Below are 17,469 nucleotides of genomic sequence, written 5' to 3'. Positions count from 1 at the left end.
TTTATTGAGTGGAAATTTATTATGTCTGACAGTGAATACATAATTATAAAGAATACACAGAGAACTTTATTTCTATTGTAAGAAAATAACAAAATATTGATGAACAATTTCAGAGGAGCTGAAAGCATGTGGGTTAAAACAACAAGCCTCCCTGTCTCATTAACAAAGATGGTCGAAAGTACAAAACAAGTCCACCTTCAAGCCTGAAGATGACTAACAGAGACAGACACTAAAGCAAAGAGTTAAAACCTCATCTATACACATGCACACACAATGCAGGTACAACCATGGAATAAAAGCATGTCACATGGCAATAAGAAGGGAGCCTTCACTATTGTGTGAAAGCTCGAGTGTGTGTGTGTGTGTTTGTGTCTCTGGAAGTTGATCATTGGCAGACTTTGATGCAGCCTGCAGTCCGCAGTTAAGGATGGACCAAAACAGCAAGACAGTTTTTGTCCTTTTAATTTCTCTTTATAGGCTCACTGGAAACTGGTTCAGAAATGAGGAAATATTTAAAAAAAAAACAAAAACAAAGCTTGACGTCAGAGGTAAAGAACAAAATGGCTACAATGCAGATTCACACTTAAAAACTGAGAAAGTAGAAGCAGGCGTGCTTCTTGCTCCCCCCTCAGACTCTTCCTGTGCTCTCTATGCGTCTGTGACTTGGTTTGGAAACGGGCTGATGGAGTCGGTCTCCATGGCCTGGTACACCAAGAACAGGAACGCAGCCACGATGCCAAGCAGGGACAGCTTTAACCACAGAGACATACCGCGGCCCACTCCTTTTGTTTGACCTGCAGGGGGGGCTGCAGTAAAGAGGCTGGAGGACGAGGTGGAGGTAGAGGAGGTGGAGGGCGGAAGGCTGCCGACTCTGTTGACAGTCTGGCTCTCTGTGTAGGTGTAGTTGGTGGTCTTGGTGGTTTTTGGAGAGAGGATGTGGTTTTGAAGATTCCACAGGTCACCGGAGACCACCGGGCGACCTGCAGCTCCGCGGATAGGCCGCCGACAGGTGGCGCTGTGGAGCATAAAAAACAGTAGAGTCCTGTTTTTTTTGTTTTTTTCCCCCAAAAATCAATCAATGACCCATTGAGGAAAATCACAGGGTGTTGACTGACAGCAGGTTTTATTTCTCTCATCAAGAAATAAAAAAATGCTCAAACTTGTGATCATCGCCACTAAGGCTGTAATGTCTGTTGTCATTAAGCATTATGACAGGAATGATATATATACATTTTTTTTTGGGGGGGGGGGGGGGCTTTTATGCCTTTAATGGACAGGACAGTTGAAGAGAGACAGGAAGCAGGGGGCAGAGAGAGGGGGAAGAACATGCAGCAAAGGGCCGTCCGATGCGGGATTCGAACCGGCGCCAGTTATATTTGACTGTTGGCTCAAAACTGCCGGCTAACTTGATTTACAATGAAAAAACATCAAGTGCTGAAAGAAACTACGGGTTACTTACGTGAACCCTGTTGGACTGCCGATGTCATTGGGCAAGAAGTCCTTCAGAACATCCTTCTCTTCCACTTTTGAGTTTTGGTCACCGGCTGCGATTTTCTCGACCTACGCAGAGACAAACCAACAAGGAGCGCGATGTTTATACAAGAACACATCTCGCAAATAAACAACAGTAAGCTGCATGCTCTACGTGACTGAGACGATGCAGAAGCATCCATCATAAAAACAAACTTTATGCAGCTGAGGGCCTATCACACACCTCTCCCCATTTTTTTTAAGTTCCCGGATGCGTACTAGAATCGCCCAAATGTTGGGTATGCATCATGAGATTACTACTCATACTCAAACTACCCAAGATGCAACGTAATGTTAGCCTGGGTGCCAGCCGAACTTAGCCCCGCCCATAAAATGTTTGGTCGGGAAGTTCGGTCTGGCTCTGCTGAGTTGGGAAATCTCTATGCTCGACATCAAAACAGTCGACCCAATCAGATTGCCAGGGCGGGCTTTATACGATGATGGACAGATGATCAACAGGGACATTATCGACTACGTCACTAAAGAGCTCAAGTACTCAAAACTCTATCCAGCGATATCAGACTCACATTCTGACTAGAATCGTGAGTATGACGTAGTCAGGCTAACGTAACGTGACGTCACAGATCGTCATTTCCTGTCAAAACGGCAGTTTCAAGCTAGCTACAACGAGGTACGGTTGCAGGTACGGTGTGCTAGTGGAAACACGCCGAGTCGAAGCGAGCTAGTGGAAAAGCGCCATAAGAGAGATACTCATTTCTCGCACAGTAGCTATAACAATATGGTAACAATAACATTTTTTTTCAAATAACATACAGCAAATACTGCAGAGTATTAGTTATTTTTATTAAGTTTGCGTTTTTGTAGTATTAAGTATTTTTATTAAGTATTAATTAGGGCTTAATGGTGTTTCCTAAAGGGGGCTCTGTTAAACCTGGCAACGCAACCCGCTTAAACCACCGTCACACTTGACCGCAGAGCACGCTAGCTCCTTTAGCCAGCGCGAGATGCAGGCAAAATGGATCGGTTTTTAATCAAAAAAGGGCAAAAACCAGCACAAAAAACAAACGAAAATCAGCATGAAGACGCCAGAGAGGATTGGTCTATAAGTTTATGTTTCGATTAATTTTTCCAGTGGTACAGGAGCAGCATATAGTTGTCACAAGCCTAGAGTGTTCTCTCCCAGTTGTAGATAGCAATGTTTACTCCTTGGTGCATGTCAGTCGGTATGAATTAACATTTAAAAACATGTTAAATTATAGATATTTTGATATGTAAATCGCAGGAGCAACCAAACTATGAAAAAAAAAGTGCAACTTTTAGTCCTGAAAATACAGTAATGCCATTTAAAAACTACACATGATGCATTTGTAGGTTTTAAGTGAGCCTGTGTACCGCGAGATGCAGGGACAATGGATTGATTTATTTATTTTTTTTTAAAAAAAGGGCAAAAACCAGCACAAGAACCATGCTCATCCTGAATGTCTCACTATGATTACAACAACAAACTACAAATACAACATGAAGAAAGTCAAGGACATGCAGGCCAGCTTCGGCTCATCCCAGTATTAAAGGTAAATGTGGTCTTAATTGAAAATGTATTGGCTGTCGCTTCTTTTTTGTGGGATGTTTTATATGTAGAAATGCATATTTGCAAAAGGGGACTTAGTATGTTGTTGTAAAAGTGACTTTTCCCTTGATTTTGCTCTGCCAATATGGCTCTTGTGAAAAAAACAACAACAACAAAAAAAAACAAAAAAAAAAAAACAGCGAGTATCACTGCTCTAAGATGTCGGTGTATAGAAAGCTGGTGATTTTCTGCAGGAGGACATCTGGGGGACACACACCTCCCACTTACAGACAGTGTGCGTGTGTGTTCAACCAGGCAACGGTTCAGCTGTCACAACTGCTCCTTCAGAAATCCTCAACAGCTGCACACAAACTCGAAACTGACCGACCACACATTTTGTTGTGAATTTGAACATTTGACAAAGAGCAGCAGTGAGAAACTACAGCAGACAAAGAGGAGAGTCTTGATGAGAGGAGCTGTACCCCTACTGGAGAGCAACTGCAGAGCTTCAAACCGGCCTGGGACTTGGGAGTCTTTCTAAGCGAGGTGTTACACTCTGGCCTTAAGGTGAGCGGGTCGACTCTGGAGAGAAGGACCAAAGGCGATGAAGGCCTTGATGGCGTGGCAGCACGACATGGACTCCATTCCTCAGACAGTCTCTTTGACTTGTGCACAGCAGACTGGATTATTAGATGAACATGTTCAGATACACAAAGACAAAAAAAATAAAAAATAATAACCATTTTCAATTATACCAAAGAACACTAAAATGGATTTTTCTACAAACCCTAGCTGCTGGTCTGAAAGCTGCCATACACTGTCTGTGTCCCATTGCTGATTCGGTAGTTTGTTCAGGTTCCTGAAACACCGACACAAAATTTTTAAAGCTTGGGGTTGTTACAGAACTGCCACCCGCCCTGGAACCCCAACACCCCCTGTGCTTCATCACCCCTGTGCTGGTGGTCAGTGAACAGATCGTTTTTATGTTGAACCACTGTGAATTCAGCATGAAAGATACCCAGGCTCGGACAGATGAGGAGGACAAAGAGGACAAAAGTCTGACCTCTAGCAGAGCAGTGTTGAGCAGAGCCGCTGTCTGTGGAGATAAATCCATGCTGGGTTTCAGCATACGCCGCCCCAGTTCTTCTTCTCTGAGCTACAAGTTTTAAACAGGGACAGTCTGAGCGCTCCATTACTTTTAAGACTAAAACTCAAAACACAGTGTAAATCCAGAGGGTGAGTATGATCCTTTTTTAGAAAATATAGGTAAACCGAGTACAACCTATAGAAATGAACTGCGGTAGATTTGTGCTTAGAAGGTAAATGACAGAGTTTTAGATGCCACAGATATTTTCTATCCTCTCTCAATGCAATATACAGTCATGGAGATGATATGCTTTTCTTCTGAAACTTCTCCAGAGTGACACGAGGAGACAAAAGAAAGGCAAAAGAAAAAACCGCCAAAATATGACAGAGCTGCATCCGGTGGAATCCAGGAATAATGCCGATCAGGACGTCCTCAGAGACCGACACGGGCGTGAGAAAGTAAGGACGGCTTCCAGGAGGCAGAGGACTGTCCCTGAAACTCTCCACACGACTAATACTAGGCCTCTTTTTATGACCCACATAAATTTCCTTCACTCAACTGTCAGCGGGGGGAAAAAAAAAAAGCTAAATAAAAACTGCCGCAGTACATGCACTGCTATGTTCTAACTACCGACCTTAATCTAAATAAGACAGTATTCCAATCAAGGTGTTTACATGAGCTGAATACAAGATATTTGGGGCATGGTATGAAAACTCCAGTAGGAGGTAATAATGACATTATGGTGTGTTTGTGTCTACATTATGTGACTAAGGTCAGAACACCCTACAAAGCTTCATTTGATTATTGCTCACTCTGAATATGAGCTTATTCAGATTGATGTGATCAGAAATGCTGTTTCCATGGCAGCAATGTTCCCTCTAAGCTGCGTGCCTACGCACTGCTCGCACATTCAGCGCACAAGAAAATCTATGCAGCGCATCAAATAAAATTCACCATAAAGGTATTAATCAATATCCAATGGCGCATTTCCACTAGCTCGGCACGGCTCGGTTGTGTTTCCATTACAACCAAGTATCACTTCGTGCCTCCTCGACGTGGGCGGGGTCGTCGTAACACGGCTGTGCGAAACCTCCGTGACGTCATTTACACGGCGCCGAGCAACGTACAAATCTGGAAGACCAGAACAACAACAACAACATACGAGGAGGATAGCATGGAGGACATCGAGGCACTCGTGTTGATGCTGCAGGTTAGCTAGCTAACAACAGTGCGAAGTTAGGAGTTAAGAGACGCCCTTTATCATGGCGAAACGAACGGGCAGCGCCAGCAACATATCCACTCACCAAGCCAAAGTAAAAAAGAAATGCGGATCTTTTAGGATGGAATGGCTGTCTGAGTATGTGCAAATAGAAGAACAAGTGGTGAAACTGGGTGAGATTTTTCTCTTTTTTCGAGTGAGAAAGGTCTACTCTGCAAAACATGCAGGCTGCAAGCATGACTCTCACATATAACAGATAACATACTACACATCTCATGAATAATTTAATTTTAAGTGGGCCAAATCGCTTATATTAAAAGTAAACTAGGGCTGAACGATCTATCGTTTTCGACTGAAAATCGCGATCTCAGACAACACGATTTTGCGATCGTCAAAGCTGCGGTTTTTTTTGGTGCATAATTTATTTTTTTTTTTTTTTTTGAAAACATGCCGTCGGCAGGTTTTCAAAATTGCGAGTCTAAAGTCGGAAAATTCGAACTGATACAACTTTCAGGTCCCTCCCCCAACCTCTAACAAGCTCCGAATCCCCCCCAAACCCCTCCCCCTCTGTGGACGAGGTTGTGCACGTGAGTTCACACCAGTGTGAGCGCACACAAGCTGGGGCAGACTCACGCTCAGCGGCGTGTGCACAAGCTGTGATTGACAGGTAGGATTTCTCCACCCTAACTTGATTGGTTAAAAACAGCCGGGAGCGCTCGGTTTTTGCAAGCATGATTACAGGCTTCAAAGGGAGCTACAGATTTCGTTATTTTTCCTAAACAGCCTATTTAATATTCTACTTCCAGAATCCCATGACAGTTCAAGCTAATATGACTAAAAAAAAGTTGCCGACCGCAGCTATTTTTTGGGGCTTTTTATGCCTTTAATGTTAGGACAGTTTGAGAGAGACAGGAAGCAGGGGGCAGAAAGAGGGGAAAGACACGCAGCACAGGGCCGCCCGGTGCGGGAGTCGAACCGGGGCCAGCCGCATTGAATTAATTTACACTGAAACTTGATTTAAAGAAAATAAATCGTGGTTGAAATCGAAATCGCAATCTCTGCCAGAAAAATCGCAATTTCAATTTTTTCTTAAAATCGTTCAGCCCTAAAGTAAACTACTGAAAATTGCTGCTGTCATTTGATTCTTTTAATAAGCTATGATCCAAGGTTTTGAACAGGCGTGATACTGGTGTGTGGCCACAGCGTGCACATCTGATGTTGCTCACAGTGGTCCTCAGTGGTGTGTGGCCAGACACATGAAAAATTAGAGGGAACATTGCATGGCATATTTAGAGCTCTTCATCAGATCAATGAGAATACTGTTGTGCGTGTAAATGCACCCCGAGTTGGTGCCGATTGCATGGATTTTGTGTAGGAAAAAAAAAAAAAAAAAAAAATTGCAAAGCACCAAAGAAGCCCTAAGGTTCAGTCGACCGTGCTTCAGGTTTATTCCGACATAACAGCGGGGAAATACCAATCCCAAGTGACAAACATTTCTCTTACACATGCCCACCATAAGTGCAGTCTGAGATGAGATAAGTGAACAGAAATCCGTCATCTGCTCAACAGATGAACACATGTTGGAACCAACAGACCTGTGAGTCCATGCAGGTTTTAGTGAGTGAACACACAGCCCGCAGTGGTCTACAGCTACCTGAGCAGGTCTGGACGCGGTGCAAACAACCTGAACTGGACTGTTGGGCCTGCTGTTAGTCCTGCTCGACACCCAGTGGACCTGATCGTTAAAAGGCCTGAGATCCTCAGGGTCCATCTGCTGGGACAGGGAAGCCATCGAAAGAAAGGAGAGGGGACAGAAGGAAGGATGGATACATGAGGTTTCTGGGACTTCCAGCCATCCTGTGGGAAATCATCCTTATTAAGTCGAAACGGAAAATCCAAGTGGAATTTTTTCTTTTTTGGTGCCATGACAAACACTCGAGCATGAGAAAAGAAGAGGACTGGGTCTGGTTGTAGTTATACCAGTGCTGAAACATTTCTTAAAAAAAAAAAAAAAAAAAAAGGGTTCCCGTCCGACTGTGAGCAGCGGGTCGGCATCAGAGAAGGAATTCAATACATTTTTCTCTGAATCCCTAAATGCATTTTAGATTTTCATTTAAATTTCCTACATTCAGTGGATCATGAAATAAAAGATAAATTCCGGATTTTTACTTCGACTTAAAATGTGAAGGAAGACCATTTCCCTGTAGTGTACAACCATGTCAGCTCTCACTTCTAGTTTGTAACAGACAGCATCTTTTTATCTTAGTAAAAATGTACTGTAAGTAAGCAAGTAGGAAAGAGAAAACATAATGCTGCAGAGTGGATTTTTTCTTTCTTTTGTGTCTTTCTAATGGCTTTTTAGTTAATGATGTGGGGCCGCGAGTAAAATCTAAAGTTTAAGTGAAAATCACCCCATTTCTAAAACTTCTGATGGGAACTTTGTTTCATTGGTCATTTCATTGACCCATCGTTTAACCGATTGTTCGGAAAAATCGAAACATTGTACGGCTATGACCGCTATCGTTTGTTGTCACAGTGTGAACGGGGGTTCGGTGCAATTTATGTTTTGTCCAAATTATTTACTAAAATCTACTGTAGCTGCAATTTTGGGACAGTCGCTGAGTAAAAAGTCAACTATAATCACTAAAGTAAGTCCAATCCATTCTCAGCAACTCTTGACACGTTAGTTACCCTTTAAAGGATTCTGTAAGCATCTCGTGAGAAAAACCTTATACCGTATTTTCAGGACTATAAGTCGCTCCGGAGTATAAAGGCTGATTTATGGTCGTCCACGGAGAGCCCTTTCCATCTATCCATCGAGGCAACGGAGACAGCAAGGGTTGTGATTGGTCGGCTAATTTTACTACATCATTTCCGGAATCACTTTTCTGGTTAGTTAGTTCCCTCCTCTCACAACAACAACACCGCCATTTTTTGAAAGAGTTTACTGTGTGCCGGTCAACATTTCAAGCCATCTTGAACATTTCAACAACTCCAACAACAGTCTTTCTCTCTCGGTCGCCATCGTTCACTGTGAGGAGTGGAACGGAGACGGAAGGTAAACAATCGATCAACGACTTTCACGATAGACCTCGCGAGATTGGGTCGTTAGCGACGCCTACTGATCGGGAGGTGAATTGCCTTGCGTATCCGACAGCCCGACGGAGAACTTCGAAAGGACGGACTACAGAGACGCATTGATGGATAGCGACGGAGAAGCATACTGAGGCCTTAAGTTGCATTTATTTATGGACAGTATTTATGTCTGCGGGCAGTTTCTGACACACCGCTGTCCGTGCTCCGATAGGGAGATGGTTGCGTTGCATGAAGCGGTAACACCAAGAAGGCCCGCCTTTAAAGTAATTTATATTCATCTCCTCGGCAAGTACCAGGGCGTGTAGACACAACTGCACCGTTGACGAGCCTCCTGGCAGTACGTTGTTCAAGCATCCACCTGTGGACTCGTTCCTCCAGCTGTGGCCATCTTGCTTTTAGCCCACGATTAGCTTTCTTTGTTTTCTTCATTGCAGTAAGCTCGACCTCTGCTTTTCACCAGTCCCTCACCAGTTTCTCACTCACTCCAAACTTTCTTTCTGCTGCTCGATCACCGTTTTCCGTTGCGTATTTAACCATCTGCAGTTTGTAAGCTGCAGAATAGGATTTCCTTTTTGGCGGCATTTTGTTTGTGTTCAGTCTTTCTCGGTTGTCTTTAAGTTAATGTTTCGGTTAATTTTTCCAGTGGTACAGGAGCAGCATATAGTTGTCACAAGCCTAGAGTGTCCTCTCCCAGTTGTAGATGGCAATGCTTACTCCTTGGTTCATGTCAGTCAGTATGATTTAACATTTAAAAACATGTTAATTTATAGATATTTTGATATTTAAGTCGCAGGAGCAACCAAACTATGAAAAAAAATGCAACTAATAGTCCTGAAAATACGGTAATGCCATTTAAAAACTACACGATGCATTTGTAGGTGTTTAAAAAGTGAGCCTGTGTAACACAGAATGTTTCTACTGAATGCGTCTACAAGCTGTGATGAGCCTCTGTAACAAATGTGCCTGGAAGTACAGGTGTACTAACAGGCATCTTCCAAACAGGTGGAGAAAAAGTAGAAGGATCTATGAAGACACCAAAGGTGAGGAGAAGCTGCATCTGTGCACATGTACATGAAGCTGGATCAGTGTGGACCGGAGGGTGTGTGAAACTGTACACAGGTGGGTTCAAACAGTCAAACTGTGGGAGGACTGTATTCACCGTTCTCTGGGATAGCCGCCTGGGTCCGAGCTTTACTCTCCGGACAGGCTCTTCGTCTTCCTCATCTTCCTTCGCTTGGTCGCGCTTTGCAAACACCGGCAGACAAAGACGTAAGAGCTTCATTTAGAACCCACTTTAATTGCAGTTCCAGATGGCCCACGGTATCAGGCTACATTTAATGATGTCAAAGAGAGGTTTGATTAGCGTACCATGATTTGGAAGAACACGTGAAATTAACACGCCGTCGCCCATCGTGCTCCTTCTCATATGGACATAAAAGTCATGACAGTCAACCTAAATTTCAATGACTCTGAACAAATTTGCTCACACACACACACACACACACACACACTTACTCTGCTATCCTTATTAGGACATGGTATTAACCTCCAAACCCTAACCTCAACTCCCACCTTAGCCCTAACCCTCACCGGAACCCCATATGATGTTCTACATCTTCAGGAACATGCTTTGGTCCCCACAAGGTCAGTGAATATCCTAGATAAGGTCCAAATGAGGGAACCGAAATGAGAACACGCATACACTGAGGCAGGCAGACAGACAGACAGACAGACAGACAGCCCCTCCTCCATTGCTTATATCAGATTATTAGAGGCAGCCCACCAGTTTTCACATGCCTCTCATTCCTGAAGCATCAGCTCAACAGATGCACCGTCTCTGTATGAGCAGCAGGAGGAGCTGTTAGCTGTAAGAGGGAACAGCAAAAGCATACAGCTGGATCCCAGCCTGCGCATGCGGGAGGAGGCACACCGCTGTGATTTATCCACAAGAGGCTGTTCACACCAAGTTTCTAAAAGACAAAGCTAAAACCAAGGGGGAAACTTTCAAGAGGCAAACCTAAAACAGAGCGTCTGAAATTCTCAGTTTTGGCAACAACAGCTGTGGTGGATGGAGGAGAAAGGAGGGTGGGGGAACAGAGAAAAGTCTGTTGAGAAGTTTAAAGAATAGTGCATGTGCGAGGCAGCAGCTAATCCATATCATGTGCTTTGAATCTGGCAAGCAGCACTGATACGCTGAACCAACAGTGTAAATCTCAGCTGGGTGTGACTGCACTCCAGTATAAAAGGAAGGGAAGGGAAGGAAAAAAAAAAAACCTTCCTTTGCCAGGTTCAGAGGAAACTAATGAAAGGCAGCTGCCGTGTCCCTCCTGCCTGCTTCACAGCACAAATCAGAGGTGGACGGAGGACAAACTGTTCAAGTTTGTTTTTCTGTCTTTTTAAATTCCAGTCACTGAGCATTCAAACAATGGTGCTCAGATCACCATCCATGTCACCAGAATTCTGACCCAGTAAATCAAAGTGAAGCCCCCTGATCCCACCCTCACACACATCAGAAGTGGAAGAAGTCATTTTAGAGAAAGGAGGACTCTCAGTGTGACTAGCTGCTTTTCTTCTACCACCAACAGTAGGAATAAACATCTTTAACTTTACTTTCATGAAATTTTCAACTAAATGTTTTACAACAACACTTGGCCATTTACTTTTCTACCTATGATGGCTTGTTGCTGCATCCATTAAGCTGTGGATATGCCCGATGTTATCATCTGTGCTGCTGTGCACATGACATGACCTCTTACAGGCTTGTGTGTAATCGTGCTCGTCACACACACACACAACAGGACATACACCAACAGACACCGATTCTGGTCACCAGCTTGTTGATCGATGCACCGGTGATCGTGACGCTGCCTCAGGACCAACTGTGGTGTGGTATTGAAGAAGGCCCCGAAACGAGAGACAAAATGGGGACAACACCAGGTGCATTTAGCCTGGAGCATCCAATCAATGAGCCGATTGGTGCGCGACAGCCTGTGAAATCTGGCTCGAGTTTAAAACGGTTCCCTTTTTACTCTCAACAGAGTGTTGATTCGCAGCATTGAGTTCACATTTCATTCGTAACCGCAGCAAAACATTCAATTTCCTGAATTTCCACTCAAATTCCATGGACAACGGTAATTTATTTGACACTTTTGGTGACCTCAGTCAGGGGCAGAAGAACGTTTAGGGTGCGCAATTTACTTTTTAAAATGTGCTGTAATATTTGTGAGGACACAAACCTAACGTAGATCAGAGTTGGAGGGGAAAGTGTATTTTACTTTAATTCAGAGATGTTGTGTAAAAGTGGTCACTGATTCTGGTCCAACAAGAGCGTGGCATAGAAAGGTCTCAAACTTCAGTGGAAGCATTATAACAAAATTGTATTTCCACCAGGTAATAGACCGCTCCCCCATCACTCAGGTTAGACCAGCAGAATCACATACGATCGACAATCAAACTGATGCTCTATCAGACTTCAGATAAACACCACTCACTCGGATGTGTGTGTGTTCAGATCGGCAGCGCTGCTAAAAACAAGTCATGACAACCAGGATTATTTCTGCTGCTGAGAGCTTCCTTTTGGTCCTGCGGGCAGTCAGCATGGCAGCGCAGACTCGTGTGTTTACGTTCCACTTTGGCTCTAAAAAGTTTGAAAAGCACTTTCTTACCGTTTGGTGCTGGCTGCTGCGGGCGCGGGTGGTGACAGGGGTCTTCCCTCTGCTCCTCAATGGTCTGTCCACCACTGGAACTGGTTCCGGTTCTGGTTCAGGTTCTGTTACAGGCTCTGGTTCTGGTGCTGCTATCACATCTGAAAAAGCAGCGCAGTTCAGAAACACCGCTTCACACGGTGGAGCGTACAGGTGGGCTTCAGTAATCAACAATAAAATGTTACTTTACATCGGTACCAATTATATTAATACCTTATCTTTAGGGCTGGGCGAGTTAACTCGTTATTATCGCGTTAACTCGTTAATTATTTAAAGCCGATAAATATTTGATCACGCATTAAAGCAGGTTTTATTATTATTATTATTATTTTTAATTTAAAAACATTTTTTGGGGGGCTTTTGTGCCTTTAATGGATAGGAAAGTTCAGAGAGACAGGAAGCAGGGGGCAGAGAAAGGGGGGGGAAAGTAATTGAAAAAAAAGAAAGTAATCGGCAGATCCACCAAACATGGAGAAGGGTACGGAGCTTTTACTCGGCCGTTTTCATTTTAAAGTTCTTCCAGACGGCGGAGTCGACAGAACCAAAGTCATCTGTAAACACTGCCAAGTTGAATTGTCTTCTCAGCGTAGTAGTTCCAGTCTAAAATATCACTTAAAGGCAAAACACACAACTGATAGCAGCAAGTCATTCAAGGAAACAGACAGTGGAGCGAGGCTTCTACATAAAAACTACAGAAAGATGCTGATGTTAAAAGTGTGTTTGCACAACAAATGTTATGGCACTTTCATTCATATGGCAGCACATTTAAAATAAAACTAAATGCTAAAAGCTAAACACTACTTTTGAATTAATTTTTGGATTTTGCGTACAAATGCGATTAATCGTGATTAATCAGGGAAATCATGTGATTAATTAGATTAGAAATTTTGTTTTGTCCTTGCCCAGCACTACTTATTTTCAAGGTAGGGCTGTCACATTCCAGAATTTCTAACTCAATACAGATACTCTGGAAAATACTTAATAGTCAATACCACGGAGGGAAAAGTGACAAATTGGCTCTTCTATTGCATTTTAAAGAAAGAAATGTCACAAAGTAGAATTTTACCAGCAAAAAAATATTAATAGTAATTAAAAAAAAAAAGCTGGTATTTATGTAGACAAAACTGTCTGTACATAACGGAAACATGTATCGGTAATGGTAGAATAGATATTCCACCATTGTTGCATTTAAATTCTATTAATTTAGTCGACCTCCAAAAAGAGCTGCACACATACGGTCACAGTCACTTGACAGCTCCTCAGCAACATGGTTGGATGTTCTGAAGCTTACTGGCAACTCAGTCAGACTGATTAGTTGCTACCATGCTTTAAAAAGGTGACCTATTATTATTTGTCCTTTTTTAATGATTTGACAAAGTCTTATTGAGATGGATGAGAAAGGCTCTGTTGAAAGCATCAGGTGGTTTAAGCGCAGTGGCCTCCCTCACTCCACTCGGCCCTGCCTTCACACCTCCCTGTTTACAGTCTCTCTGCCCACACCCCGTCCTTCTGGTCAGGTCAGCAGCTACTCAGGAGACAACCGGTGTTGTGTTGAAAACACAAAATTGCGGGGTTGTCTTTAGCTCCTTCCTCTCACAACAACACCGCCATTTTTGAAAGAGTTTACTGTGTGGCCGGTCAACATTTGGTCAAAATTATTTGCATTTCAATTTCAACAAGCTCCAACTCCAACAACAGTCTTTCTCTCTCGGTCGCCATCGTTCACTGTGAGGAGTGGAACGGAGCCGGAAGGTAAACAATCAATCAACGACTTTCACGATAGACGTCGCGAGATTGGGTCGTCTAACGTAGCGACGCCTACTGATCGGGAGGTGAATTGCCTTGCGTATCCGACATCCCGACGGAGAACTTCGAAAGGTTTAGTGACCGCGGAGTCGGATAGCGACGGAGAAGCATACCGAGGCCTTTAGTGTTAGCTACTGCTGAACGAAAAATAATAAAGCCTAATGAATTATTTCTCAGATATTTACATTTCCCTATCTGACGTTCGGGCACTTAAGAGTTGGAATTGATCCCTCTTTGAGGCTCAGTTTCTTCAGACCAGAATTGAACAGTCCGATGGACACTGGTTCAGTCTTCAGTCTAACTCTTGCTACCACACTGCCCTCAAATACAGTTTATCCACTGAGCTCTTCTATATCCTGAGGTTGGTGGTGGATGTAAGATCCAGGCTCCTCGGTACAGCTGACACCAGAACATTTCCAAATTTAGCTGGCTTCATCGGTCAAGCAGGTTGGATGCAAGCCAACCTTGCATCCAACCTGAGTCACGTATATTTGAAATGAAAGTGGGAGTTTTACACCTGCTGGTGACTTCGGGCAATCTAATATATGAAAAAAAAAGGTACCCGTTCCACAAAACAGCCCTTTAAAATGCTACAAACAGACCTGCTGCAGTTCAGTTGACCTTCTGGAGTGCCTTAATAAGAGTTTGTGGTTGAGTCAGCAGACTCGTTATCCTACAAATGTTGGGCCACAACGACAGCTGTACGTGAAATACACAGCCCTCCTTTCTTTTCAATACATTTACCTCTTAAAGCGTGTGACTGTTTCACGTGGAAGATGTAGAGGTTTGCCTGCTGATCCCAGACCCGATCCTCATAATTTACTCATTAGTTTGAAAAAAAAAAGAAGAAAAAAAAGAAAACAAAAAAAGTTTTCTTTAAAAATGCTAAGGACCCAAATCTGTAAGAATGTTCTTACCGTCTTCCTTGTCGCTGTAGACGTCAGATTCAGAGTTGCCGTTGTGGTTAACTTGGATGTCTGTAGGAGGCAGCTGTGGCACAGGCAGCTGTGCATCACCATCATCCAGCAGCTTCTGCAGCTTCTTCTCATACAGCATACGGGTGGAGGCTGGGAGGAGCAGCGGTGGGAGACATTTAATTTAACATGCACAACCACACTGCGTGTGAATAGCAATGAGATTGCGACATGGTATGGGTAAAGAGCTAAAGATCATTTAGGTTTTTACAAGCTTGGGCGGTTTATTCACGTAAAAAAAAAAAAAAAAAAAAAAAAAAAAAAAAAAAAAAAAAAGGCTGCAGGGCCTCTTGAAGCTCATCAAGAGAATGCCAAGAGTGTGCGAAGCAGTAATCAAAGCAAAAGGTGGCTACTTTGAAGAACCTATAATATAGGACATATTTTCAGTTGTTTCACACTTTTTTGTTAAGTGTATAATTCCACATGTGTTAATTCATAGTTTTGATGCCTTCAGTGTGAATCTACAATCTTCATAGTCATGAAAACTCTTTGAATGAGAAGGTGTGTCCAAACTTTTGGTCTGTACTGTACATGGAAGAGGAAGTATGTTAACGGAGGACGATGAGGGATAAATATATGAATAGAATAGGGTTAATTGTTATATTGTAATTTAATTAGTATATGGTATATATTAATTATTGGGATAGTTAGTTATATATATATATATATATATATATATATATATATTTATTTACATTTAGATTTACAAGGATATGTGTGTAGTATATATTTATTTAGATATTTAGGAAGTGTATATATGGCATATATTTATATAGGTGTATTGTAGTTAGGATTTAAAAACTGTAGAGTAGTTAAAAAGGAGCGGAAAACTAAAAAAGTATTGTACTTCTTCCCATTCCTTTTTCGAACAATGTGTGGTGTTTTGTTATGTATTAGCACTTTATGTGATTGAATTTTTTCTTTTTTTTTAATTTCTCTCTTTTTTATGTACAAATAGTTACATACATTTCCTTTTTTATACATGTTCAAAAAAAAAAATAAAAAAAATCTATCAATCAATTAATATATAAACAAAGTGCAGTATTTTTACTTTTGAAAGACATTAAATGAGTTCCCTTAGGTTGTGGTATATGAGCTGTATTTATATTAGGGGACGATATGCTTTGGTCATGATTCGATTGTATCACGATTCTTGATAATTGCGATTCGATATAATACATGAATCGTTTTTTTTCGCCCACCCCTAATTTATATAGCACTTTTCTAGTTGACAAATCAAAGTGGTTTTACAGTACAAGCATCATTCACCTATTCACACACACTATGTCTCAATCTATTAAATTTTACTGGCAACACAAGGCTTTTTTCCTCCATCACACACCAATGGACTCATCAGTAGGCAACATGGGGTTCAATATCTTGCCCAAGAACACTGTCCACGTAAACATAAAGAAAAAAAATAGTACTAATAATCAGCTGGTTCCAATCAATCGTAACCTAGCACACAGCTGAGACGATGCAATGCAGCTTCAGGACAAGTCTGGCTTCCTCTAAGTGGCCCAAGCCAAAGCCCACACTTAAGATGGATTTCTCTGCAGATGGCAGTTCATAGATGCTCCCATCCAATCCGACAGGACTGGACAGCACCCGAAAGAAGAATGCGATAACAGTGTTTCCCGCAGCGCATTATAGTCAAGGCGGCCGCCTTAGCAAACTCGCACTGCCGCCTTGCCAACGTTCCCAAAAAATAAATAAATGTATTTTTTATTAAACCGAAGTAATAATGCTTTGCCAGGCTCAGACATTAAAGGATAAGACCGGTTTTTTGACATTGGGCCCTTGATTTCACATTATAACATGATGTTCTACTCACCCCTGCTTGTTGTTGGTCATTTGGAGCTGTTCCGAAGATATTCGCGAGGCGTCTGGCTGCTCTCTTGAGATATTCGGCCATGAAACGGTTTCCTATGGGCAAGCTTATACAGGCACAAACTATGCTGTTTATAATTTATTAATTACTGTACACTAGCACTGATAACATGGAGGTGCGTCGCTTACTTAAAAAAATCCGGGTTACTGTCATTTTTTTTGTCGTAAAGTGGGTGTTACTGACGTCATCGTCGTGCTACTGCCACAGACAGCCCACAGACCTGCTGCCTATTTATTCATTCGGCTAAAATTCAAAATTAGTAACCCGGATTTTTTTTAAGTAAGCGACGCACCTCCACGTTATCAGTGCTAGTGTAGAGTAATTAATAAATTATAAACAGCATAGTTTGTGCCTGTATAACGTTGCCCATAGGAAACCGTTTCATGGCCGAATATCTCAAGAGAGCAGCCAGACGCCTCGCGAATATCTTCGGAACAGCTCCAAATGTTCAACAACAAGCAGGGGTGAGTAGAACATCATGTTATAATGTGAAATCAAGGGCCCAATGTCAAAAAACCGGTCTTATCCTTTAAAAGACAGCATTGATAACATTGAATTGCAACACCTACTGGTTGTTAATGTAAATAGTTAATAATGTAAATAAAAAAAGTGTTACAGCTCTTAAAAAGCTTCG

The 17,469-nt window shown here is 42.4% G+C and overlaps 1 protein-coding gene across 1 annotated transcript in view; it reads right to left on the bottom strand.

Moving 5' to 3' along the window:
* The window catches only part of tmpoa (thymopoietin a), a 34,520-nt gene continuing 17,051 nt past the window's right edge, over positions 1-17,469 (bottom strand). The window contains exons 3-6 of the mRNA XM_075472011.1: positions 14,888-15,037; positions 12,126-12,265; positions 1,460-1,560; positions 1-1,015 (exon numbers count right to left, since the gene is read on the bottom strand). Of these exons, the coding sequence (XP_075328126.1) occupies positions 649-1,015; positions 1,460-1,560; positions 12,126-12,265; positions 14,888-15,037 (758 nt within the window). The 3' untranslated portion in view covers positions 1-648. The remainder of the gene's footprint in view (positions 1,016-1,459; positions 1,561-12,125; positions 12,266-14,887; positions 15,038-17,469) is intronic.

This window comes from Odontesthes bonariensis, chromosome 8 (genome assembly GCF_027942865.1).
Source record: "Odontesthes bonariensis isolate fOdoBon6 chromosome 8, fOdoBon6.hap1, whole genome shotgun sequence".
NCBI lineage: Eukaryota > Metazoa > Chordata > Actinopteri > Atheriniformes > Atherinopsidae > Odontesthes > Odontesthes bonariensis.
The sequence above is the reverse complement of the archived record's forward strand: the minus strand, read 5'-3'. Positions and strand labels throughout refer to the sequence as shown.